This window comes from Fistularia commersonii, chromosome 8 (genome assembly GCF_037954325.1).
Source record: "Fistularia commersonii isolate RoL2024-O1a breed Wild chromosome 8, RoL_Fcom_v1.0, whole genome shotgun sequence".
NCBI classification, from domain to species: domain Eukaryota; kingdom Metazoa; phylum Chordata; class Actinopteri; order Syngnathiformes; family Fistulariidae; genus Fistularia; species Fistularia commersonii.
In genome coordinates this window covers 16,379,916-16,406,821 of record NC_141291.1, presented here as the reverse complement: position 1 = coordinate 16,406,821, position 26,906 = coordinate 16,379,916, and the positions used below count along the sequence as shown (strand labels likewise).

Here is a 26,906-nt window from a genome sequence, read left to right as displayed (position 1 = left end):
TGCTCAAACATGATTGATGTTACATAACACATTGTCTGATAACACAGCAGTGTAACCGCATCAACATAAAACATGCTTTTATTTGGATAAGTGAATAAAGTTATGATACTATACAACAAAAATGATACAATTGTTTTATAATGTCGTAAATCTAAGAATAAAGGGGAAATTCTCAGTAGGATTGTGGTCACCATGTCTCATGGTAGAGCTCTTTTTCTCCTATTCATTCTATATATATTTATCTATTTAACTGTTTTAGAAGTGCATGCTGTTATTCCTCTCGGAGGAGCTGTCACCTTGCATCTGGAGGCCAGTTTGTACACAGCACCCTGTCACATGTCTGCTTCGCTCTAAGAATTACATGAAGCACAAATAAAATCAGCTCAAGTGTTCTTCTGAGTGCCAGGGATGCCCTTTGGTGATTCCTGGTTCCACGCCTATACATAAAAACCAGTCTATATATTCAGGGGAGGATTAGTTTTGAATTTGTTAAGAGGGGGACCATGCTGCAAGGCGGAGGCGAATGGAATAGTGCTCTCACGGTGAAGCAATGCTTCGGTGTTATCGCTCCCCACTACTAGCGGGTGAAAGATGATACCGCCAGCGTCTCTTGCTACTTGGGGACCCTGACTGTTAAGTTGCACAGAACAGACAGCAACACCCAAGGGAAACAATGTGTGTGAGCAACATAGAGCAACAGAGGATAAGATATACAGTAGTGTGTTTACCTCTGCACAAACATATGCGAGTGTATGCACTTTTCTAATACGGCAAAACAGTTTTCACCACTACTATGTACTATACCAAATTTTAGAGGGTACAGTTTAAGTGTTGGCCAGGCTTGAAAGTCAAAGTTCGCCTCTCTGTGTCTACACGTTGTTTAGGATAGAGGCATGAGCTTGTGTCTGTCACTGTGAGTGGAATCAAGTTCTTTTTAACCTCCCTTAAATTAATCTATCAATGGTCTGCCTTGTTTATAGGTAAAGATGAAACAGTGATGAAAAGTGCGTTTGTGTCTTTTTAATCAGTTTCATCATGACATGGCATTTGTAAGCCATTTTTAGGGTTAGGAGCTGGAGTTGCACTGCCATACAGGTATTGAATAATAATTTACATGATAGCAGAAGAGCCCGGGAGAGAGTGTTGCTAGAACTTACAATGCCATGTTGAAGTAAGTCATGATTTGTTTGTGACAGCAAACCCAGCCATTCTTCTATTTGAAAAGAAGACATAGTTTCAAATCAGTTTTCTCCCCAGGGGACAAAAAAAAAGAACAAAAAAAAAACAACAAAAAAAAACTCAGACTTAATCACGCTTTTCACACGACAGAGTTTCGCTGGAGCATTTTCAATTAGTAAATACAGGACCATTGCTGGATTCATTTGCACTTGACTTTCGAGGGGGGAGAATCAGGACAATAGGAGTATTCCAAAATTTTCCAACCCTCTCTCCGCTGTCCTTCACCTGTCACTCTTTTGTATTTGTAAAGTTTTCCAGTGAATTACTGTATTTAGAGAAAATAATGTGGAAAAGGGAAATACATATGTAATCAAACACATGTATTAATATGAAACAGAAATATTTTCCTAGAAATATAAAATTCAAAAGTTTTATGCCACATATATTTTTTCGACATGATCCATGCACATGAGGTGTGAGCCCAACTCCTAGAGTAAGTTATTAAAATTATAACTAAGTTAAAGATGTGATTTGAATAATAATAATGATAATGATAAAAATAATAATAAAGTTGTTGCTATTGCCGTTATGTTTACTGTTGTGACTGAATGATTGCAGCTAAGTTATTGCTACTAGGGACAGATTATCCATCCATCCATTTCTGCCACTAATCCAGAACTCAGGGTCGCGGAGATGTTGCAGCCTATCCCAGCTGTCACTGGGTGAGAAGCAGAGTGCACCCTCGACCGGTCGCCAGGCGATTGCAGGGCCACATATAGAGACAAATGACCACTTAGCGTCTCATTCATACGCCTAGGCAATTTTCAGTTTACCTTCTGTATGTTAAGCAAGGTAGAAATGCTCAACACTGCGCCACCATGCTGCTGATCACATTATCTATGCGTCATATAAAATTCCCTTCAACCTACTGAGGCTACAACATCAAACATGACGTGTCTGTAACAAGAATGTATAAAATATTGATTATTTCTGTCGTGGGTATATTGAATGATCTACCATACCTCAATGATGGCACCAGTTGGTTGTCGTAGGAAGTGTCTATATCTTTGTTTCACGCCACTTGGGTACAACGTGTAGACTGTCACATGGGTGCTGATCTCACCCCCCGGTAGGGACGGCTGTGAATGTTTGCTATCCAGGTCATCAGTGGGGGTTGCAGAGCTCTCCAAAGGGTTGTCTGCTGTCCAGATATAGTCATAAACAGCCACCTAGACATACACACAATTAGAAATAATGTTAAACCTCTTTCTTATTGCTGCAGAAGATCATTGCAGGACTGTATACATTCCCACAGACAACCATGGCTGCTATTCAGTTGAACTCCCAGAAAGTGTCATGAATTATGTGATGTTTAGGTTCTCTTTGGGAGTGACTGGATTGGATAGGATCAGGAATGAGTCCATCAGTGGGACAACACGTGTTAGATGTTTTGGAGAGACAGTCAGAGAGGCCTGACTGAGATGATCTAGGGATCGAGGGATATACTGAGGTTGGAACTGCCAGGCTGGAGGCCGAGAAGAAGACAGAAGACAAGATTTATGAATGTGGTGAAAGAGGACATTAAGTTTTGAGTAGGGGATACATAGAATAGAATTAGATGGAAGAAAATTATTTGCTGTGGCGACCCCCCTGAAGGGAGCAGCCGGAAGAAAAGGAGATTCAGTTAAACACACAGGGGTTTACTCATTAAAAAAGGTCCAGATTTATAACTTGCTTGATGATTCAGAGCCTAAACATACTAACATACATGCATACTGTGTATAGGCATCACCTAAGAATAAGAAAGTGGAAAAGGCCAACCTAAAGTGTCCCAGTGTTTTTTTTACACTTCATCTCAGATAAATCACATGAATGTAAGTAGATATCATAAAGACGTCACAATTTAGCTGTAACTTCACATTGTCAAGGAAAGAATCCAATATTATACAGTAAATCAGCATAAAGCATATAACAATGACTATACATTGCCATGTAAACTACTCTTTCCTTACTACTCACTACAGCTGGAACCAACATCATCACAATAGCCTGCTAATTCCTGGCAGCATGTGAGTCATATGGGGCCTGATCTGCGGCAGGTAAAAAGACGGGTTGTGTTTGTGATCATGCACACGTATGGGTAATTTTGGTGGCAGGACTCTTTTTCTGTATGAGCATGTGTGTTATGGATGTATTACACACCTGTAATGTGCTTCCCCTCTCTATTAGGGTGAGACATGGGGAGCAGGCAGAGCGTGTAACGTGTTATATAGGTCATGTAACTTGAAGTCATTCATGTGTGAAGATCATGGAAGCTCTCTCTCTGATAGTGTCTGCTGTTAGAGGCCTCAATTTCTACTGAAAGCAGACATTTAGGAAAATAAAAATGGAAATTAAACACATTGACTACATTTGAAGAGGACCAAAATACTTTCTCTATTGAGAAAACCTCAATGATAAGATGTTAATTAAAACAAAAATTTGTGACTTCTGTATATATGATTCATTTGCTGTTGAGACCTACTTTTTTGTTTTGTTTTTCGCATAAAAACTACTACCATGGTGGGGCCTCAGGAATGAAGGGGTTAATTTAAATTTTTAAACTAGTGACACATGCAAAACTAATGCAACACACACACTGAAACACACAAACAGCAGAGTAAGAATCACAAAGTGGAGGAAGTTAATCAAGTAGTTTGGGAAATTTAAGGTGACCCTCTAATTGGCAGTGTAATTATGAGTCATCTGAAAATACAGAAATGAAAAAAAAAGCCAAACTCATTCAGCAGACCGTGAGTGGCAGGGTCAAACTGAAGGAGAGGTTTAATTTAGTGGTGTATCGATGTCAACCCACACTTACAAACAGAGTTAGCCAAACACAACTTATGGCACTTCAACACAAAGAAAATAGTGAGAGCTATTACCCCACTTGTAATTAGAGAAACTGCATAAACTCCAAACCAAACGACAGGCCCTCACTGACAAACTGTGCAAGTCAGAGATGCAAAAAAAAAAGAAAAATAGACAAGGATATTTTAATTAGGACCTGCGTGCGTGTGTGTGTGTGTGTGTGTGTGTGTGTGTGTGTGTGTGTGTGTGTGTGTGTGTGTGTGTGTGTGTGTGTGTGTGTGTGTGTGTGTGTGTGTGTGTGTTAGTCAGGTGGGATAAGTCATTCATTTGTGAAATAGCTATGATCAGCCAAACATTACACCATGTAAAATTACAAACATTGGAGTTCATTATCATACGTTTAGAGGTTTTACCCAAACTCTTCTGTATTTTTTTATTTAGTATTCTGATTTAATACAATGCGTTACTAATTTTCTTACTGAATTCCTTTGATTAAGTTCATTTGTAACCAAAAAAAGTACTTTGAAAAAAAAGAGTACTTAAAGTACTTGAAGAAAATGAAGGACTGTCAATTTGACCTGATCACCCATTCGTAAACATTACTTATAACTACTTACTACTTACTACTTACCGTACTTACCTTAAAAGTACGGACGGTGGATAAAACCTTTCCTCCAAGATGAATTTTCATGCACAGTCACTTTTCAGGTTTCCCAACAAAAATATACTTTTGTTTGTCAAATATGTGTTGGTGATTTCCTTTGATTTTTTTTCCACTGAATTTTTTTAACCATCAGGATTCGTCTCCCATGTCCCCATTTTTAGAATTTTGATTCCATTTTTTAAATGTTGTGCTATTTACTATTTGGTGGACAACAAGTATTTTGTTGTTGTAAAAGTTTACCATAATAACTTTTGGTCCAAAAATTGAGAGTTTACTTGCACAGCTCCAGTAATAATCACACTGGCAATTCACTGTGTGTGTGTGTGTGTGTGTGTGTGTGTGTGTGTGTGTGTGTGTGTGTGTGTGTGTGTGTGTGTGTGTGTAGGGGGTGAGACCCCTTTCAGGTCCCAATCCAGGATTTGTAAACCAAGCTGTACAAGGATGATAGAAAGACCATGTATTCAGACAGCGTGCTCTGAGTCACTTTGGTTCAACACACCTGCTATATGTCCCTCCGCAGCTTTCATGTCTATGTGATTTGGCTTGCATGAAAATAGATTCTACCATCCTACACTAATTAGCACGTGAAATCCACTTGACAAGACTTAACAAAAGCTTGAAAAGGTGTTTGTGTGTTCGGTTTGGGTGATGCCATTTCATGCAACGCACCATGGCTCTCAGGATGCATCATTGCCGGGACAAAAAAAGGAAAGAGCATTAGAGGGACTGTCTGCTCTACACTACCCTGTTCTGGTTTGTTGTGTTGCGTTATGGTGCTAGCCTGGCTTCTAGCCCTAGCTTGAGTGCTCTCTCCACTCCACCATTGTTCCATTTGATAGCACTAAGTGACTGATTTAGGTTCAATGCCTGCATGGAGCAGACAGGCCAGCTGTGGGTTAAGCAGATAGCATTCAAGTGAGCTAACCCAATTCAAACCCAATCAAGCTGGGATTTATTGTTGGGGTCTGTATTTAGAAATCTGATAGAGTCTGCATCAGTCCTTTGACTTGCATCAGGAGAGACGGGCCTTATTTCTTTTAACGGAGAGCTATAAATGGTAAACCATGTTTTCCAGCAGGGACATAAATTTTCAGGATTTGTAGACATTACCGCAAATGCACATAGAGATTGGAAGGGAGGGTCTGGGGCACAGAAAGTGGGGATGGCACAGCTGCAGACATGGCTCCATAGTTCACAAATATAGTCCATCTGTCTTTCTGGGAGAAGATGCGATTTTACACCTACCAAATCATAGCGTGCTATATATGAATGCAGAATAAAGACAACAGTGCTTAAATACAGGCGCCTGTGCAAATGTTCTCTTTTGAAAATTCAACTGTGACTTGTAATAAAATTTTACTGATCTGTCAATCATTGTGAGCCAAGTGTATGAAAGTATAAAGTCTCTTTCAAAGATTTAAAATTCCTGTTTTATTACAATGTCAAAAACGGGCACGATGGATAACCGGATCAATGTACTATAATGGCATTTACTACAGTGAAATATTTTGTGTTGTAGGGACCCATATTCACAGCTAAATTGGGTTTCAAACTTGCAACTTCGAGCCAGAAAGTGGGCAGACAGTTTCTGGGAATCACATACTCAGTCTGTGCAAGAGGTCTGGTAATAGCTATGTCTTTGAGAGGTACAGTGTATTTTACATACTTCCCCAACATGTCCTTGACAGTCACAAATAACACTGGCTGACATTTCCAATTTTCCATTATTGGTAGGACATTAGATGCGTTTATAAACACAGTATCTCTCCTTGACCAATATTTGATAAAAAAAACATTTCGATTGAGACTTCATCTAGCCTGTTGGGACAGACAACCAAGACTGTTCCCAAACTTGACCACATGACCTTGCAAAATATGGCGCAATTTTCACAGCAATAATCAAAACACACTGTGGGATATAACTAACGACCAGAGGGGGATTATGAAATCAACTAATATTTAGTTCAATCCGGCATTCTAAACATAGAATCAGTGGGGAAAAAAAAGCATTCACGATTTCAAAGCCTAAATCCCAAACATTTTAAAAGGACATGGAGATAAGGTGTGAACATGTGAATGCAGTTTTCTCAATTGTTTTGACTGGAAGTTGGAGCAGTACTCAAATGAGCAAGACTATAAAGTCAGCGGCATTTGCTGCTCTTTGCTGACTGATGTCCAGGACAGAAGCCTCTGGCTTCGGCAGGAACCAGCCTTTTAGTCTCTCCGAGCCTTTTAATGATTTTTAATGATAAAACTCGATAGGTATTCACTTAATTCATGAACTGTCTCTTCCTCAGGTCCCCATCTAATTTTAACCTTCATTTTCCTCTCCCCATGAACTAATTCAATCTTTCCGAACGCTATCTGTGTGACTTGTTATCATACTCTTTTGGGCTTTCTCTCTCTTTTTGTCAACAGCTTGAAAAATAATGCAGCTGATTTTTTTGGTACTTCATTATGTATGAACTGTCATAATATATTCCGGTCGGATAAAGTTCTCTGTACCGTGTCTTTAATGAGCCCGAAAAACTTGCCACGGTGGTTTTGTGAGTCTGACCATATGAAAGCAAAAGAAGTTGACCTCCCCTCTGTCTCCCATCCTCACACTTTCGCCTGCCCTTCCCTCATTTCGAACAGTTCACACAGTGAAGGACTGGAGGGAGGTTTCTCCCACTGCTAATCCCTTTGGTTTGTAGTTCTGTCCCACTTGGCTTTAATTTACAGTGGGAAAATAATTAGAATCTCACTTTTGCTAAGAGTGGAGTGAAAATGTAAACAATGATTCCCTGCGGGTAGGTGCTTCATCACTTTGACAGGTGCATTTGAATTTGCCTGGGTGGCGGACAGGCTTGGTTATTTATGTGTAATTCGCACATGGTAGCCCTGGCTGTGGCAAGGACTGAGGTAGGGGGAAGATCAAAGATGTAAAGGGACAGTGTATGCTTTTGGGAATCGCATGAATCTAAGGATAGCTCAGGTCTTTACCAGTTGATTGGAAAAAAAGGGCAATGGCTGATGTCTATGGAGGGCACATCTAAATGAGAATGGTGCTAAAAGAACCGATGTGGTTAAAAAAGGTATCAAAGGGTTTTGTATGGCCAATGTGTGTGTAGAAAGTAGTGAAGGTGGCTGAATGCCAAAAGTTCTTCAAGTTGTTTTGAAAAGAATTCTCAAGGGCTGGGCTTTATGGTCGTGTACAAGCACGTTATAATGAATCTTGATCAAAAGTAGAGCCGCTCATTTAAAATTAGAATTCGAAAAAGACAGAGAACTTTATTGTTTAAAAAGCTGCCAAGTCACCTGTTTGTTCGCCAGCACACGGTTAAACTCTGGCGTTGTGCTAAGATGTTAATCCTGGATGGAATATTTCACAGAAGCCTTGGCACAGGCTGCCTGGATCAGTTAGGTTTCATTTCGATGATATTAAAGGGATACCCTGCCAATTTATAGTAGTTTGATACTTGCAAGGTACAGTTATTTTTATTTTGCCTGCCTTTTCCAGTAGTGCCCAAAATGCAAGAAAAATGACACTTTTGGAGCTCTGTTTGCGCAAGTGGGTGAAAATAATCCAAAGGCAATGTATGAAAAAAAAGGATAAAGTTCCATGGGGCTAGAAGACAATGTTAAAACAGGTACCATACGGTATGATCACATTTATAACAATAGCTACCTTGGTTTTACGACATTTTACAAATATGTTAGGCTTTTGACATTGATGACAGCTTGCCAACATCCTGTAATAGCTTGATGGTCAAATAATCAGAACCACTCCCTACTCAACATCTCTAAGACAGAGGAAGTGGTTGTGGACCTCCGGAAGAATCGGAGGAGATATGTATCAAGCAGTATCCAGGGTGAGGAGAAGGAGATAGTGGACTCCTACAATAAATTGGACTGGTCACATAACACTGATGCACTCTGGGTTGGTGCCAGGACTGGTGAGGTCAATAGGCTCAGCAAGATAGTGAGGAAAGCCCGCTCTGTGATGGGACTGAACCCGGACCATCTTCAATTGGTGGCAGTGGGGAGGGTGAAGGGCAAACTTGGAGCTATCCTGGACAATCCCCCCCCGCAAGATGAGCTGTGGCTGATGGGCATCTCATTCAGCTGACGGTTCATCCAACCCCGGTGCAGAATTGAAAGCTTCAGACGCCCCTTTGTGCCCACGGCCATCAGACTGGATAACAGCACACAACTCTGACCGGCCTGCGGTGCATCTGTGCTGCTTCCACAACCTCGCTACCTCACCCATTCACATGCCATGCCCTAACTCTGCTGACTTTCTTATCCTTGTTGGTCCCAGCACACACACATCCTGCCAATTTTGGTTTATCTATTTCATTCATGTCTTCGCCATTGTCACTCTGTTTATATTGTCGTTTAGTTCTAGTTGTCTATTTTTCATCCTTACTGTTTCATCATGCTTTCCATTCTTATCCCCGACGTTGTTGCTGTTGTTGTTCTCCCTGCTCTCTATTTATTCGTGGGTATCGTGATATCTTCTGTCTTCAAACAGTCTCTCTATTTACATTTATATTCTAATTTTTTTATGTTAGATTATAACTGCTGTGACAAAGGAATTTCCCCTATGGAGATCAATAAAGTTTATCTTATCTTATCTTAAACGACAAACCCAAATTGATTTCTAGCTAATAATTTTGAGAAGGGATCATGCTTTTCATGTCAGATCTCTCTCTCTCTCTCTCTCTCTCTCTCTGTACATACATATCTATATATATATATATAGATATATATATAGATATACTATATCTATATATATAGTATATACATATCTGATATGAAAAACATAGTTTATACTAACCGTCACAAATACATCCTTGCTCACAACCACACAAAGCCTGACATAGTGAGGCAACGCATGCGTGCATCTCCAGCCCCTGCGGGCACTTCAAGCCAGGCAGCAGGATTGGGGAGGTGGGGGTGTCGGGGGAGAGCTGTGGGGAGATGGATAGAGAAGGTTGGGGGGTAGTGTGCTCTCTGAGCTACTGAGGGTCAATCCCTCCACTCCACCAACACAACAACCATGTCTGTCAGAGCTGGCCCAGGTTCAAGTCCTGTTTGCTGAGTACTTGGTTCATAAAAACATACATAGACAGCACGGAGGCACACAAGCGGACGTGCCAGCATGGGTTCATTGGCACACACATCAACACACATGCATTGGGTTCACATACAATTTCAAAATAACGGGCATATATCGTATGCTGCAGTACAGATGCCCGTGCTTTTTATATGTCAAGGTTCACACCGTACAAATGCTCATTCGCACAGATATTAATGCAGGCATACATACACATCTATGCCACACACACACGCACGCACTCACACACGATCAGCCCTAGACAGCAAATTAAAATGGCTGGGAACAGACCAAATCACAAAGCATAAAATATCACCGACATACATGCATGGATAAGCCAAGCAATGTCAGCCATTAGAATGGAAATAGATACGCTACAATTTCAAATTTGGCCAATATCTGGATGGTCAACGCATTTAATTGGAGCATCTTGAAAATGGCATGGTTGCACAAGATCTGCGTTGGGCCTGACTTGGCAAAAGCAAAAATCTGTGTCCGGTTAAACGCACCGCTGGACAAGACAGGCCACTCGTTTATATTTGCATGCAGGGGCACACATGCGTACACATACAAAATGGCAAAGAACAAAAAAAAAAAAGAGAACAAGTGATGCTACCACTGCTTTCATCTCCATTTCCTCATTACTGTGCAAAAACCCAGCCTACAAACATTTCACCTACAATATTCATAGGTAAAGTCTTATAATACATCATCCAAAAGTAGCGCAGATTGGTCTTCGAGAAAAGATAAACAAGCAACAATGAACGGTATTAACAGTCAGAATAAACTGAATGACTTTAAAGGAGATTATCCAGGAAGATAGCATCTCTGAGTGCCTTAGATAATCCAGAAAATAAGATATGCATAATTCAGTGTTACTAATCTCCTTTGCAGAAAATAAAGCCTATTTTCAGCCTACAGTAAACAACTCAGATAGCAGCCCATTTATAACATATACACCATGTATGACTCACCCTAAGCCCGCAGGAGAGTTATTGAAGTTTACCTGTGACTTTATTAACAAAGAATAAGTTCTTCCTACTACTTAACATTCCTAAGACCAACAAATACTAATAGTTTTATATCTGCCTCTAAATATGATACAGTTAAGTGCATACAACAATGACCCGTTTCACTAGTATCAAGGAATTTTCAAAAGTGCAACTTCTTTTCCCTCTTGACTCCAAACTACATTTCATATAACTGAAAAAAAGGACTTATGGGAAACAAATACATTCTGAATCCTTTTGTATTGATCCCTAATTGGCGAAAGTAGGTTTGATGAATTAAGACACTGACGCAGCCACTGATCTTAACAATGCGATCGAGGTCCAACTTTTCATTCTGCTCCATATCCTGTGACCATTTCGACAAGAAAATAGCCGTCTTTGTCTTTCAAACCCCAGTCAAAACCAATATGGACAACCATGTTCGTGAACTTGTTTTCCATGCTTGCAACTTTTCTGCAGTTCAATTCTTCTTGAGTATTATCCTCCTGCACTGACATAGCCCGGAGCGCAAGAAGGGTCATGTCATTTGATATGTTTCCATGCATGTTAGTGAAAGGAGATCTCATTTGTATCAATGGTAAAATGTCTTGGATTAGTCTGGATATCTTAGAAATGGATCAAGACATGAAATATGAAAAAATACAGCTCAACAAAACAACACTGCAACTGTACAGACTTTACCTACGGATTACCAAAATGATCTCCAGATTATTTACAATAGTAAATTCTTGCGGTGCTTACAATTATTTTTCCACCAAAATAATCCAAGGTTACACATGCTGCTTTTCAGATGAAGCATGTACACAATTATTCATGCAACTGTAAGTGGATGGGACACACATTTTAAGACACGGAGCAGGACACCAGACTCATATTAAGATGCTGCAGACAGATGCCAAAGTCAAGTTTTGCCTTTGATATCCAAAATTTGACTTTGGAGCAGCTTCTTCTTAATCAGACCTTGGAGGCTGGAGGTGATAAGTAATCCAAGCCAGTAACTGAAATGAGAGCTGGGAATCAGTGGTGAGCAGCACACACGTTCTTACAAGTAGTCTCTCTCTTTCTCACACACACTCATGCATGTGCACACCCAAGCATGCAGACACACACACACACACACACACACACACACACACACACACACACACACACACACACACACACACACACACATGCAGATATGCACAAACGCAAGCATGTCCACACGCAAGTAGGCAGACACACACACACACACACACACACACACACACACACACAGTGTCATTAAGGTTATGAGTGAAACCCTTATGAAAAAAAAAAAATCTCCAAACGTCTATCTCTCCCCAGGATGTCATGTCGGGCTGTTAAGACGCGACACCTGTCACAATCACCAGACCTTCCTCATCCCCTCCAGGCCACAGGAAGCAGCCAAGGTCAAACTCTTTAAAGGAAAAGAAGCGATAGAAGGGAAACAAAGTGACTAACAACAGACAGTCACAAAGAATCAGATCTGTCAAGTTCAAACTACAGAACCATAGTGGAGTCATAACTGTATATGCATTTTTTCATTTAGGATATAAATGCTCTACTGATGCTTATGGTCTGCTAATACAATATATAGCCTTCCACATGACCGCTAATTATATGCTTCACTTTTGTTTCCACAACAATTAAATCGCACTTGCCCCAAATTAACCAGTCAATAGGGCATTCACAGATCCTTCATCAGGGATACAGTTGTATAAGAAGAGTATCTCAATTTCTTTGTTCCATGTGTGCAGCTCCTACCTTTTATTCACTTTCAAATATTCTAGTTTTCTTCCCCTGATGTTTCTCATTATAAGATGGCAAAAAGACAGCTAGAATTTGGCTAGATAGAGAAGGCAGGAAGGAAGGAGTGATGAAAAAAAAATCTCAAAATCCTGAAAAATCTGGCACCAGTTTTGTTTCTTCCAGCTGGACATTTTTTTGACGGCGCACGGAAAAAGCGTCATATTCAGAAGTAATCAGATGAATTGAGTTCAACGAATGATGCATTACAAACACATGGAATATACTGATACTTTCACATTGATCCCTCCATCACAGGGGTTGTGGTCACTGATAAAAGGTGTTTCCCTGTTTTGACTCGCCTTCTCTCTTTCACTCATCTTCCCCCTTGTTCTTCTCTGACAGGAAAGCCTGCCCAGGCCTACGCTTTGGTAGATAATGACATCCTTTCCTTGGATTAATTGTGAGGGACACATTAAGCAATGGGGCTGACACTCCCTGTAATTAAACAGTTCACACCGACAAGTACATACTGGAACACTCTCCCCTTTCTCTCTTTATCTCCTGCTCAGGGCTTGTCGACTCTTCATAGCCATAAGAAAAGCACATACTGTGAAATTGGAACATATTAGATTGTTTTTGGCATCCGTCAATGTTCATATTATTGAAAATATTAACTGTGATAGCGAGATGACCTCACATTATATGAACTAAATTTGAGATACTGTACGTTACCACAAAATGACCGTTGGATTACTGGGAATTCTAACAAGTGCAACCGCAGTTCAAAAGAAAAGAGCATTCCAGTCACCACGCCAATCAGTGTTTGCTTAAGAATGTAAATTAGCAGTGTGTGATGGCCCACTGAGATAAAGATAATAACACAGGATATGCCAATGTGCTAACATACACAGCTTTTTTCAGCATGATCAGGCCTGTGTGGGCATGGTGAATCATCTCTCTTTATCATCTCAGGTACTGAACTCATGTCTGGAGTTAAAGGGGTTGCGATAATCTGACAAAGAGCAGCCGATCACCCTTTGATCATTCAACAATATCGGATTTTTAGATTCTATTTTATTATTTTTCTCTCTTTTTCCAGTTCTTCCTCATCAGATTTATTTTCTCACAGATAATTTCATGAAGATGCAGTTAAGTTTTTCCTTAATCTGTGATATTCTGAATTCTGGCCTGAATAAAGAAAATTAAAAGCTCATTTCTTTCATTTACACAGTTTTTCACCAACGTTGATACTTAAGAACTTGAAAATCGTTCAATTATATTCCAACAAATTTACACACCATCGAGGAGTTGAGGAATGTTTTTATCAAGTGAGTCAATTTTTGACTCTGGAAAATAATTTTTCATTTCTAACTGATCTATTCAAACTAGGCAGGCTGTTTTTGCATCTTCTAAGTCTTAAAATGTCTGTATGTGAATAGGATTCTTCAAAGACATTGTGAAATAAACTTAAATGGCAGAGGTACTTTCATTTTAAAGTGTGTTGTATCCATAAAATTTCATAAGCAGGGGTTGAGAAAGAGGTGAAAATATTCTATCTTTTTCTTTGCTTTTTCGTTTGAGTTGACCACTGTGCATTGCTTTCACACATTACTGCTCAGCAAAGTCCATGACCTTTTCAGGAACGCAGGCATGCAGCCTTTGCAGTCATATCTCATATTAAGCCCACTAATGCTTTGACTGTAGATGCTGTGCTTGCTGTTACGTCGCTCCTGTCCTTGCCTGCCTGCTTGCTATTGCCTCAGGCCATTGGGGCCCTCAGCACTGTCCACTTTAAAAAAAAAAAAGGGCTATCCACTGAAATAGAGGAAGCCACTCTAATGTGACATGCACATACAAGCGCACAAAAGGTTTGCATGTATTTGGTTCAACAAAAAAAATAGACAAATGTGCACACACTGTGCATACATGCACACATGCATAGATGTACTTTATATGTGTGTTTGTAAACAGGATTTAATTCATTCGCATTCAGCCAAGCACATAATATAACACACAGACTAAGGTACGGAACTAGATGGGACTTATACATGCACATTAACGACCCCCCCGAACACACACACACACACACACACACACACACACACACACACACACACACACACACACACACACACACACACACACACACGCACACACAGATTCTCGGCAACCTGTGCCACTGAAGCACTAAGCCGGTTCTCCCTTCCTCTAGTGTTCCTGTTATGGGTTCCTGTTCAGCTGAGGGTTCTATTGTTATATGACAGTGGTTCCTGTGTATCCTTTCACAGACCGCCGCTCCCTCTGTCTGCCTTACTTCCCTAATCTTCTCTTGCCTTTACTAGAGGTCACATTTGCATCCCAGGTGGCCCAGTACTCTCTTCACTGTACTATTTCCAAAGCAGGACAGATGAATGAACTAGCTGAAGTACGTTGTGAGTATTTTCTGGTTTTAGAAATTAGAATTTAGAAACCGTATTCGTTTCAATGTGAAAAGATGGGACAATACACATACAGTAATTAACTTTATCTGTTGGAGTTAATCTCTTTTTTTTTTGTCTGAAATAGTCATTGTTAAGGGTTATTTTGACCTTTGTATATCTCTCTGGTTCAGGCCCAATATCACGTCACTGCTGTAGGCTAACTTTTTTTTTTTGTCTGATACAGCCGGTCTCCTAACTCTAAGATAATGTAGAAGCTGCTCTGTGACTCTGAACAGGTTTACTTCACACCAACTACACTGCTAATGCAAAGCACCTTGGGTGTTCCCAAATTGGCCTGCTGGTAATCCATTACCTCGACATACGGAGACAAACGAATCCTGCGAAGGAACACAAATGTTGATGCAATCAGGTTGCGAAAACATCTCCGGGGCCACCACACAAACCCCCACCTACGTCTGTTTCTTCTAATCTGCCCCTCTCTCCTTCAATTATCACAATGTCACCACCACCGATGGGAAACTTTTCCTTGTGGTGAATTAACAGAAAAAGAGCTTTGCAGGGGGTACTCCGGCACTCCACTATGTCATTGTCATACCAATGACTCTGACAAAATAGTTTGCGTACCTGCTTAAGTATTGCAGATATTAACACCTCCCTTCCAGGTACAGTAATCAGGGGGGTGACAGGAGACAATTAATTAGGTCCATCTGCATCAGTGCCTTTACATAATTAATGGGTCTCATTACTGAACCTCTAGTATGACGTTGAGCATGTAGCACACCCAGAAGCTCAGAGCATGATTGTAATATTATGAATTGGAATGGGAAGATTTGTATTTTATGTACAACAGCACCTGTTGGTGACTAATCATCGCTGACAGCTAAGGTTTTAGAAAAAAATAGTCTATTTATTTCCTATTTATCCAAACCAAGTACGTTTTTCAAGCAGGATGCAACTTTGAGAATGTGTTATATTGATAAGAGTCAACATCCTGAGCACAGTAGTTTTCATCTAGAAATCATCAAACTTCCATCCGTTCCATCTTGACCTAATCCATTACTAACAGTAAGCATAGACCAATTTCGAAGGAAAACGTGGGCAGGATTTTCAATATTGACTCTGTCAACAGTCGTGTTATCATGACATGCATGACAACACTCCTCTTTCTTCTTGTTCACTGATGTCATAACAGAGAGACAATTCAGTTTTCTTTTGTTATTCAGTCTCATTTTTATAATGTAAAATAAAGAGATGTGTTACTGAACAGAAAGGAATCCAGATATTGAACATTATTAGTGCAAAACCAATAACAAGTACTAAAGTAATCTTTTCATGTAAGATGCAGTTGTAGATGTTGAATTTCACTAAAAAATTACTGAAAGGTTCCAGAATGTGATGCCTCATTGGCATTTAATTAATCATTTACAGCTGTTTTCAGCAATATAAGTAAAAAAAAAAAAAACACATATATATATATATATATATATATATATATATATATATATATATATCAAACAGCAGATTAGCACATAAATGTTGGAATGTCTTGATAAGAATTACAGTCAATAGCCAATCGTTATTGTTTTTGTATTAAAGCAACATACAACAGCACAGTTCATTCACGGCTAAAGAAATTCTGACGACTGTTTTCAACATGATTCATTTCAATAAATATAAAATTTTCTTTAACATTCATTTATCCTTCTGCTTATTATGCACCAATACTACATGAGAAGACGTACCCAATTTGAGAACACTTCTCTCATGCTTTAGGGGAGAGCGATACGCCTTTGCATGTGTCTGAGATGACAAGCCAGTTTTTGTGATTACCGTAGTTTGCTCATCCCACTGGCCCGTTATTGTTGATACAACAGATAAAGATTGTTGATACGGCACAACATTCACTGGTTTCCTGACTGACATGCAGCCTGGTGTCTTCATAGCAATTGCAAAATATTTACTTTAATTATCTAAAAGAAACTCTTTCCATTGTCTCCTTCAATTGTTTTTTTTTTCTATATCAGTGTAAACCTGACATACATGTGTTACCAAATTCAGGTAAAATAACCACTTTGTATTGGCAGTCCCTGTTTGCCAAAGATGTGATTTGTTCAAAATGTCCTCTTCATTCTTCATATTGACCTGTTCAATAACTTTGTAAATTTGGCTCAATAGCAGGCTGCTGCTTCGTGCCTTGTTTTCTTCTCCTCGTCCCCCCCATTCTCTCATTCAGCTAATGAAGGCCTTGTGGCCCACTGTTATTAAAATTACGCCCTTGCCGCTAATATTAATTGGGTCCATAATAAGGAATGCAGTGGATTCATTATTTAATTGCAAGGGCACATTCTGAATACAGTTTCTGAAATGTATTTTTAATGAAAAACACTACATCCTGACCTAATCATATCAACCTTATTCTATCTAATTAAGGATGCAAAAAATCATTAGAGTTGCAAAATATTAGTTTCAGCTCGGTCGGGCTGCTCCTTTGCTTGCCTTCATGATTTTTTTTCTGTCTATGATAAATAGTTAATGAGGGAAAAATGACAAAAATTTGCATGAAGGGAAATTAGACTAATACAGAGCCTTCGCTGAGTTAGGAAAGTGACCCTTTTAAAGGAGAAATTGTTGCAAGAGTTATGAAATACTGGCAAGACCTATCTTATTTTGATGAAAAAAGCCCACTTGAATCATGTAAATATCATAAAATGTAATAACCTTAAATTCCCATCATGCTTTAAAATCTGTTAGCATTTTATCAAGGTAATAACACCAAATTAGAGGCATTGAAGATGGTTGAAGGGACGATTTAGGGGTTCCAACAAAGGAAGAGACCCTCAGCAACTAAATTAACTTTTTCCTTAATCATAAAGATGAGAGTTGTTTCCCTCAGAGTCTCAAAACATGGGGAGATTTACACCAAAAGCATGTCCATTGTTATCTTATTAGCAGTTGCTAGTAAAAAAAAGGTTTAACCCTTTTTGTTTAAAACGGTCCAGTGTATACAACCTGAATTATCATAACACGAATAGATGTGTTTCATAAACAGCGTATGACACAACTTTGTCTATGGTGTGAGTAATACTGACTAATCATGTTGATGAAAGGCGTGTGGAAAGGGAAAAGATTCAGGCTTACAATTCATCTGCTATTATCTGAAGATGATTCTATTAAAATTATATTAAAATACATTTTCATACGTTACCAATTTAAAAATTAAATTAAATAAACATGAAAAAACAGTGAATATGATGATCCTTCTTTCACCTTGTCCACCAGCAGCTGAACTCCTGCATATTCAGCTGCCTGGTGTCCTTCGATAATCAAAGAACAGGGGGACAGTCCCAGCAACTCTTTCTTCTTTATTTAGCATTAAGTATTTTCATCTAATCAAAATACAAGGAAGATGACATATTATATCCTGTCATATATTTTAATTCTACATATAATGTAACGCTATTAAAAGTTATGCACATAGTGATACCTGTTTTTCATTGTGCTTTAATCGTTTCCAAAAGGTTTTATCTGGTAGTTTTTTCCTTCTCTTTTTTTTATCCCTCGGGGATAACCGTGTGTCTGTCATCTGTCACTAAATAATCATAATTGACCCTAATCTCTACATAATTACTTTTTGAGACCACAACCATTTGATCTATAGTTTAGATCACAAGTTAGAGCAAATAAAAAGCAAAGTCTGGTTACCTGGAGTTGTTTGCTTGCCCTGAAAATATTAGCTACTCCATAATATGCAAAGGAGAGCAAAGAAAACCACTTCTGCAGAATCAGCATTCACAAAGTTTTTGCAGATTTAGCAGCAATAATTTTTTACATGCATATTCTTCATTCAGTGTAGAGGCTGTAAGTAACAGCTCTCGGTCAGACATACCTCACAGTTCTCTTATATATGCACTAAAATACAATTTCTATCCTGGACAAGTCAAAATGTCCATTTCATTTATGTAACTATTAATTTATTAAAATCTTCATACTTCGACCACAGACAAGTTTTAATGACAGCAAAGACATTTTGAAAAACTCACTGCTAGAACAACTGGCTGAGGATTTCTGCTGATATAATGTTTTGATATGGGCTGGTGTTTTTGTTTGAGAAAAATAGAGAAAAGTTAATGAATACAATAAATATAAAATAGCTCATTGGTATTTGGTGTAGCTTTTGGATAAAGTGGAGCTTAAGTCTTGGCTCAGATATCTGCTGACTAAACTGGAAGCCTTGAAATCTTGGCTGTTGCTCCTTTAGCTAATTTACAGTTGATGAGTTCATGATGAGTCCACAGCTATTTATTTTGGTTGCTGTCAAGAAAAGTCTGTAAAATCCCACTTTCTGTATATTTGTATCACATAGACAATAAATCAACTGGGTATGAATCAGTCTTTGCATCACAATTTTCAATGACTTAAATTATTCTTATATGGATGAAGGTACAAACTTGCATCAGAGGTAAATTTAGGGGGATAATAAAAATGTTTGTAACTACTTTAACCCTGTCAGAATGTAATGGGTTTTTCATGCTAGATTTTCTCCCTTGAGTGATAAACTAGCCTAAAAAAAATCCGGGCAGACCGTCCATCATCCAGCAGAACTGAACTATACTTTTTTTTCATCTTCCAATGGCATATGAACTTGTGTGGGCAAGGAGCAAGCGAGTTAATGAACATGGAGAATGCAGAGCGATGTGTGCCACTAACAAGACCTGCAGAATAAATTAGAGGGGGACTGCAGTTTGATCGCTGTGTTCTATTTCCCTTATCTCAACAAGTCACATTTTCAATCACTATGCAAAGATTTTACATTGGGTAGGGGCACAGTGCTAATACACTGCGCTTTCTTGTGTCATCACCATCGACCTACACTAGGCTGTGAAACACGCGACAGCCTCACTCCACCAATAGTAATTTCATGGGAATGGGCATTTATGCAAACTGGAATTGTGCACTCCGTGACACAGAGCTGTCCATGCTCAGCTCACATTAAGGTAATGCCAAGTGTGGGATATCCACATGCATCCCGTTATGTGTGTTGATTGAGTAGTCTTTCTTTAATGAAATATCTTCAGAAATTGCTTTCCACAGACTAATCAAGCCGCCCGCTAGCTGAGTTTCTGTTTTGGTAATTATCCTGTCCTAATTAGAATGAAACTAAAGACCTCTGTGATGAATTCTCAGCTTTCTGAAATGTAACTAAGGAAAATTTAATGATATAGAATGGGCCTAATCTATACATACATTACAATTCTGTTTAAAAATGTCCATATTTGCCAATGATGGACAATCAAATGCCATCATGGCTGCCATTATCATTTCGCTATGCATCAACCAGCACTTCCATCACCACGGGATAATGATTAGCATCTCCTGAGGTTCATTTATTTTTTCCCGTTACATACAGCAGGCCAATTCAACAGATTAGTATCAATGACCTCTCTCTCGTTTAGACAACAGCCATTAGTCCAATTAATCATCACCGGTTTGAAGAGAATAAGATCAGCCGCTTGCAGTACCTTTCGTCTCTCCCCATTCAAGCCTCTCCACTGCTCAGCCTTTTTCATAATGTAGCTTAATTCCTGATTGGACATCTCCATGTCCTGAGGTATGAAGAATGTCCCCTCTCTGGCCGTGAGTCTCTGGAAGATGTCCAGCATGCGACCGTCATTGTGGAATCTGGAAGATGTGGTGACAGAAAAGAATTCACCAAGGCAGGAAACAGAAGTAATGCCATGGGGAATGAGCATCTCTCATATTTAAATGTTGTAAATGGTCAAGTGTGAACACAAAATGAAGTCAAATATGTTGGCCTTGTGTCATGTATAACACCAGAAAAAGCCTTTATCTTTGGCTCTTTTGAAATTGACTATCTCACCACAAAAGCTCATATTGAGCCTGGACTAATATATAGGTTTAATATAAAGTTTGTTTTGGGGTCATACCCTTCATATCATTAGTATATCTGGCTTATATTGATAATATGAACTATATCCCTATTATTTGTAACGGCATATTAAAGTCTGTTACAATGTTCCATACAGGACAAGAAAAAGATAAATAAATAAAAATAGAGTTAAATGAGTTATCAGTAGCACTGTCTGGATTTGGCAGCTCCAGTGTGTGGGAGTCAGATCACGGAATATTCTCTCGCGTTAAGGCTGAGTTTCAATGCAGACAAACACAATGGATGTAGTGATTGCAGATGTGTCTGTAGAGCTCAGACTGAGTCACAATAAAACACTTGGCACAGCAGAAGGCATATTGATTCATACCTTGAGATGAGTGCACATTTTTTTGCCACACAAGGGTGCGAGCAGGCAACCCCTGAAAACACTCACCATGTCTATAAACAAATGCCTTGGCTGACCATCAAAACCAGCAGACCCTGTGCCCTTCCACAGAGATTCTAGCCTGTCAGAGGGTAATCAACTCTCAAATAAAACCTACATCAAGGAGACAGGGATTTATACAAGAAGCTGCTACTGAGCTTTGAACTCAGCATCATTCCCCATCACTCTTGGGAGAGATATGTTTGTAGAATTTTGACCTCAGACACAGGAATAGCATGCGTTCCTTTTCATCCTATATTTGAAATGTGCCTCTCCTTCATTTATCGGGTCTCACTCTTTTAGAGAAATTCAATATCTTTGGATGTTTGTGTTTCAAAGTCATGTTCATTTTCTAGGATTTAGAAGGAGTTTTTCTTATATATGTGTGGAGGATGACAATGTGTTAATTAATTCTGCTTTTAAAAATATCCATATACAGGACCTTCTTGGTTTATATTTTATTTTTATCATAATATCTATGACACAATGCTCCTGGGAGGGCAAAAGTACGATAAATGCAAGTTGTATGTATGTGTTTGTTTATGCTTGTGGCTTTCCCATTGTGCATGCGTACTTGTGCATTTTGATACAGAAAAGCAGCGATTTTAACATCCACATCCCAAACCCAACCCCATGTCTTGCAATGGCAGACTTCCAAATTTTGGTAATATGTTTTACCAACATATTGGTAGCATTAGTAAAACTTGTTGGTTCTGTTTCAAGTTTTATATATATTTAAAAGCCTAAAAATCAATTAAATGAAGATAACAGTTATTCATCTATGATATACAAAACAAAATGAACCTTTGAAACTTGTTCTCTCAGTGGTAAAAATATATTTCCGTGTGTTCTTCACCATTTCAATACTGAGTAGTTTCTTTTACTTCTTTGCTTCAAGACAGTTGCGCTTTATGAGTGATAACAGCAAGTAAAAGTTATATTGATGCATAAATCATGTACTCAAATTTCGGTCTCAATCACTAGATATTTTAGTGTAACTACTGCAAGACAAAGGATGGGAAGGAGGAACAGATTCCAGGTAACACATTGTGTCCTTCCGTAATAAGCAATATAAATAAGTAGCATGTTAAACAAAAGTCAATTGACACAAAACACAGAAGAAGTGAATGGAAACCAATAAGGTTCAAAAGCATGATGATTCAGAAGTAACAGCATTAGCAATGCCACGCTGCTGTCTTGTGTTTGATGAGTTTCAGAAAGGATAAAGGTGTAAAACCCATCACTGATGTGTGTTTTTGCAGAGAGTGAATAAAGGCTGCCGAAAATGTAATTAAAAGAGGATAACGGTCCATTCTATCTATACATATAGCCCGGGGCATTTTTTTAGAAATAGGTCACGCTCCGTGTCAGAGCCCCTTCCTTGCAGCCAATAGGAAACTGTAACCCATAAAATAATCAGCCTTGCTTCAGACTCATGGCCTACATTCAAACCAAACCCGTATGGCGGTTGAGTGGCAGAAGTCATTATTCCCGGCTGCTGTTAATATTGTCCATTTAGCTGGAGCCCGATAAGCGTCCCGCTTACTGAAATTAGATGGCACCCTCTCCTTGGCCGCCAATCTCAAACCGATTAATTCAATAAGGGTTTCTTACATTTGGGCCCTTAATAGAATTTGGTCTTACAGGAGGGTGGAGAGCACACCTGCATTGAATACTGACTTAATTTATCCAGTCAATTATAACTCACCTTTCTACTTTGCTACTCCCAAGTTTCAAAACTTGTGCACATTCATTGATTCATTTTTTTTCGCACAGAATGAGGATTCCTCGTTTTCAAGTTGTAGATCAGTGCTGAAGACTTAAGTCCACTCCATTTTAAGTAAGGAAAGTAAAGCAAACCAAAATAAACCATTGCAAACATGAATTCTACATATTCGGAGGTGGAACTGGCAGGAAATACAGAGTCCAGAAAAAGCTGCATCATCATTTCCTATGTTTATTACTCTACTTTGACGTATACCTTCACTTAAAATCACATTTTAAAGTTGTTTCAAAGGTCACGGGATGAATGGGTCTCTGTTTTTTTCTTAACATGATGCTTTGTTTTTGAAATATCGCGCTTGGTTGTTTTTTGTTTGCATTTTATTCTTTTATCCATTTATCAGCAATCACACTAAGTGTCAGGTACTTTTTATCTGGTACAACTGGTATCTATTCCTCAACAGAAGTTCCTACAGTCTCCATGTTTTGCAGACAACATACCGCACACTTGTAATGTAACCGGACCGACCTCACCAACCCTCCAGGCAACAATAGTATTCCTTCAAGTGCAAAATCATTGTTAAAGTAACCTTCTTTTTGTGCTTCCATATCCCCAGTATTCAAAACCTCTTTGGAGGGCCATATAGACTTTGTAGATCTGGTTCAAACAGTTTTAGGTGCTTTATCACATCTGAAATCTAATGAGTAAATGTTTCAGCATGGTTGAACTCTGTTTTCAAAACTTGAGCAAAACACATTTTCCATCAAATGTTGATGAGTGTGTCTGCCACACATTCATAGACGCTTTCAATCTATGAGGTCTTTGGTGATACCAGCCATGAGAAATGTTCTGCCTAAAAGGGTGACGTTAAAGGCTTACCTGCTTACGGTATATTAAAACACATTCTAACTTTTGAATAAGAAATGCTCTCAATTTTCCAACCAGTGCCAATATGGTATGTTTAAAAAAGGCAGTCATGGGATACGTGTGTATTTTTTTGCCCATATGTAGAAGTGTGAGTTTGAATAACTGCATAAGTAATTATCCAACTACAAAATCAAAAGGGATTACTTCAACATTTGCTTTCATTTTCTATTGTTTTTTGTGTTTTCTCGTGGACAGAGGATGATAAGTGATAATGTGATGAGTGATAATGTATGGCGTGAAACTGGAAGAGGGCAGTGGGGTTGGAAGGTTTGCAAATCAGTTGGTAACCCGCATCAGTGTTTCAGAGAAGGGCTTCTTTTTCACTGCTTCACTGTTTATCAAGTCTGTTTCTATTCTTAACATTTTCAAATGATATTTCTTCTTTAGTGTGCTGCAACGTTCATCAGCAACCAGTTAAGTCAAATACATAACTATAGGAATTATATATGGTGTGAAAATGTCAATTCCACCTACAAAGACCTTAACTTTACATAGCTGTCGAGCCAAAGATGAAGACTGCAGAGTGTACTGAATAATATACCAGAATTGTGTTTGTCTTTAATGTTAGGTTTTAGCATCAGCATATATAATATGGTAACTCACTGATTATAAAGTTTTACAAATAATTATTTTACAACATATTTATTTGACCACAGGTGATTAAACTTCCACTGTGTCTCACCTGAGCATGTAAATACAGAGGATAGAGATGGACAGAAGTAAGATCACAATATAAAGGAAGACTGTAATGACCACCCCTGTTGCCCCTGATTGGTCAGCTCTGTAGAAGTGCCAAAAAAGTTTGGCTGCATCACCCACTGGCATGTCAGGGCTGTAGGTGAGATGCTGAAAAGAAAAGAACATGATTGAAGGACATAAATGTGGATGTAAAAATTATTCCACTCTGAAAAAAAATCTGGAGGGAAGGAGGTGATGATGACTCATTTACATATACTGTAAATTAAGGAGCATATAGTCCTTAAATACTTTTACAATGTCATTAAAAGGAATCTGACAGATAGATAGATAGATAGATAGATAGATAGATAGATAGATAGATAGATAGATAGATAGATAGATAGATAGATAGATAGATAGATAGATAGATAGATACTTCACTTGTCTGGTGTCAAGTTACACCAACAGACAGAAACTCATCTGTCTGTCATCCATCTAACCTTGTACATTTTGTCTCTCACCCGCTCCTCTCCCCAGATTTTATAATCTAAAGTCACTTTGCCAAGATAAAGTGAACTCCTATTTAAAGTGCACAAGTGTCCAAGTTATTTTTAAGTGACTTACCCCGAGGATGGCGTCCACTGCAAAGACCGCCAGGGGGTTGAGGACTGTCCACACTCCCTGAGCAATGATAAACTTTGACGTGAAGGAAGGGAGTGAGCCAAATATCTGTTGACAGCCCCATCTGATCAGAACCAGCAGGAACATTACTGCATTCAAGGTCAGAGGACCCACCACCACCATCGCCAGCTCCTCCCGGGTGTGGAGCAAAGAACTCTGGTATACGAGATCCACTGTGTGTGCGTGGAACTGGAATCTGGTGTGGGAGCAAATGGAGGCCGGTTGTGTTCTTGAGTGTCAATTGAGTGCACGTGTCAATATGCATGTGATAGATTGGTAATTGTAAATATCTGCAGCTCAGGGCCATCTTGTTCAAGCAATTCATGTAGTACGTCATATTCGAGGCTGATTCAGTCATTTTTAATTAGCTTGATGGCAATCAACATTATCATTGGATGTCCTTAATTTTAACATTTTAAATTTTACACGCATGCGCATATTTACATTACATGCACGAATTTTTTTTGTATAAATCTATACAGTTATATGATTAGTTATAAACATGCATGGTTTAAACACATTTTTGAATAGTCATACATGCTACAAATCACTGCATTTCAAGCTGTCCTATTGAACATTCACAGCATCCTGTTGTGGGGTTTTTACTCCATTTACAGCAAGCCTCATGAGTTTCTCAATCTTCTTATCAGTCAGGAGGAGGCATAGCCAATGTGGAGGGAAGAGAGGTCCAGTTTCTACTCATTAAGTCCCATCTGATTTCCTCGAGAAGTTGAGCACCTTCAGATTCTGCTCATTAATCTCACTGGAAAGGTCCATTGGTGTTTTATCTGAAGCAAATCTCCGAATACACAGGTGTAAAGTAGATTCCTTTTTTATGCAACATTATCTTTTCTTTGACTTTTTTGAGAGGAACAGATAAAGAATTACTTTGATATCATTTGTGAAAGGAGGAAAACATCCCTTTCCCCATTGCTCCTCAAAGATTCATAGTAAAATGTGTGACAGAAAATGTCTGCTTCAAAAACAGATACACAAAAATGGCTTTTATTCCAATAGCAGTTACTTAGTTAATCCACTTCAATACTTTTGGCTCATCTGAATTATAATTAACTATCTTAACAACTATCTAACTTCTTTTATATCGAATATGCATAATGGGGTATAGGAGAAGCTTAAAAGTAATGATACAGAGGCAGATCTAGAGATAATGGAGGACTGTCACGATATTTACCTCACTCTGTCATTCACTCTAGGTCTCTCTTTCTCCCTCTCTCTCTCTCTCTCTTCATCTCTATCTCTTTCTTTGTCTGTTTCTCACTGGGTACCCTGGATCTGGTCATGCCATGGAAAAGGAAATGCTCGAAGGGGCGGCTGCAGATCTAAACATGTGGAACTTGTCATTTCACGTTGACCCCCTCTGTTTTCTCATTTTGAATTTTTCACCTCTTATCCACCCCCTCCGTCCATCCTTCTCCACTGGGCCACAATCACCCCCATCCCACTCCCTCCCTCTGTCATCCTCACTCACTTTCTATGACTAACCATGCGATGTTTGCACCCCAGTGTTACTGTAATAAAATCAGGCTTGTATGCTGCATTACAGCTAA

At 38.9% G+C, this 26,906-nt stretch overlaps 1 protein-coding gene across 1 annotated transcript in view; it reads right to left on the bottom strand.

The window, feature by feature from the left end:
* The window catches only part of ofcc1 (orofacial cleft 1 candidate 1), a 90,643-nt gene that overhangs the window by 4,671 nt on the left and 59,066 nt on the right, over positions 1-26,906 (bottom strand). The window contains exons 16-19 of the mRNA XM_086151640.1: positions 25,282-25,534; positions 24,662-24,825; positions 20,517-20,676; positions 2,202-2,408 (exon numbers count right to left, since the gene is read on the bottom strand). Of these exons, the coding sequence (XP_086007766.1) occupies positions 2,202-2,408; positions 20,517-20,676; positions 24,662-24,825; positions 25,282-25,534 (784 nt within the window). The remainder of the gene's footprint in view (positions 1-2,201; positions 2,409-20,516; positions 20,677-24,661; positions 24,826-25,281; positions 25,535-26,906) is intronic.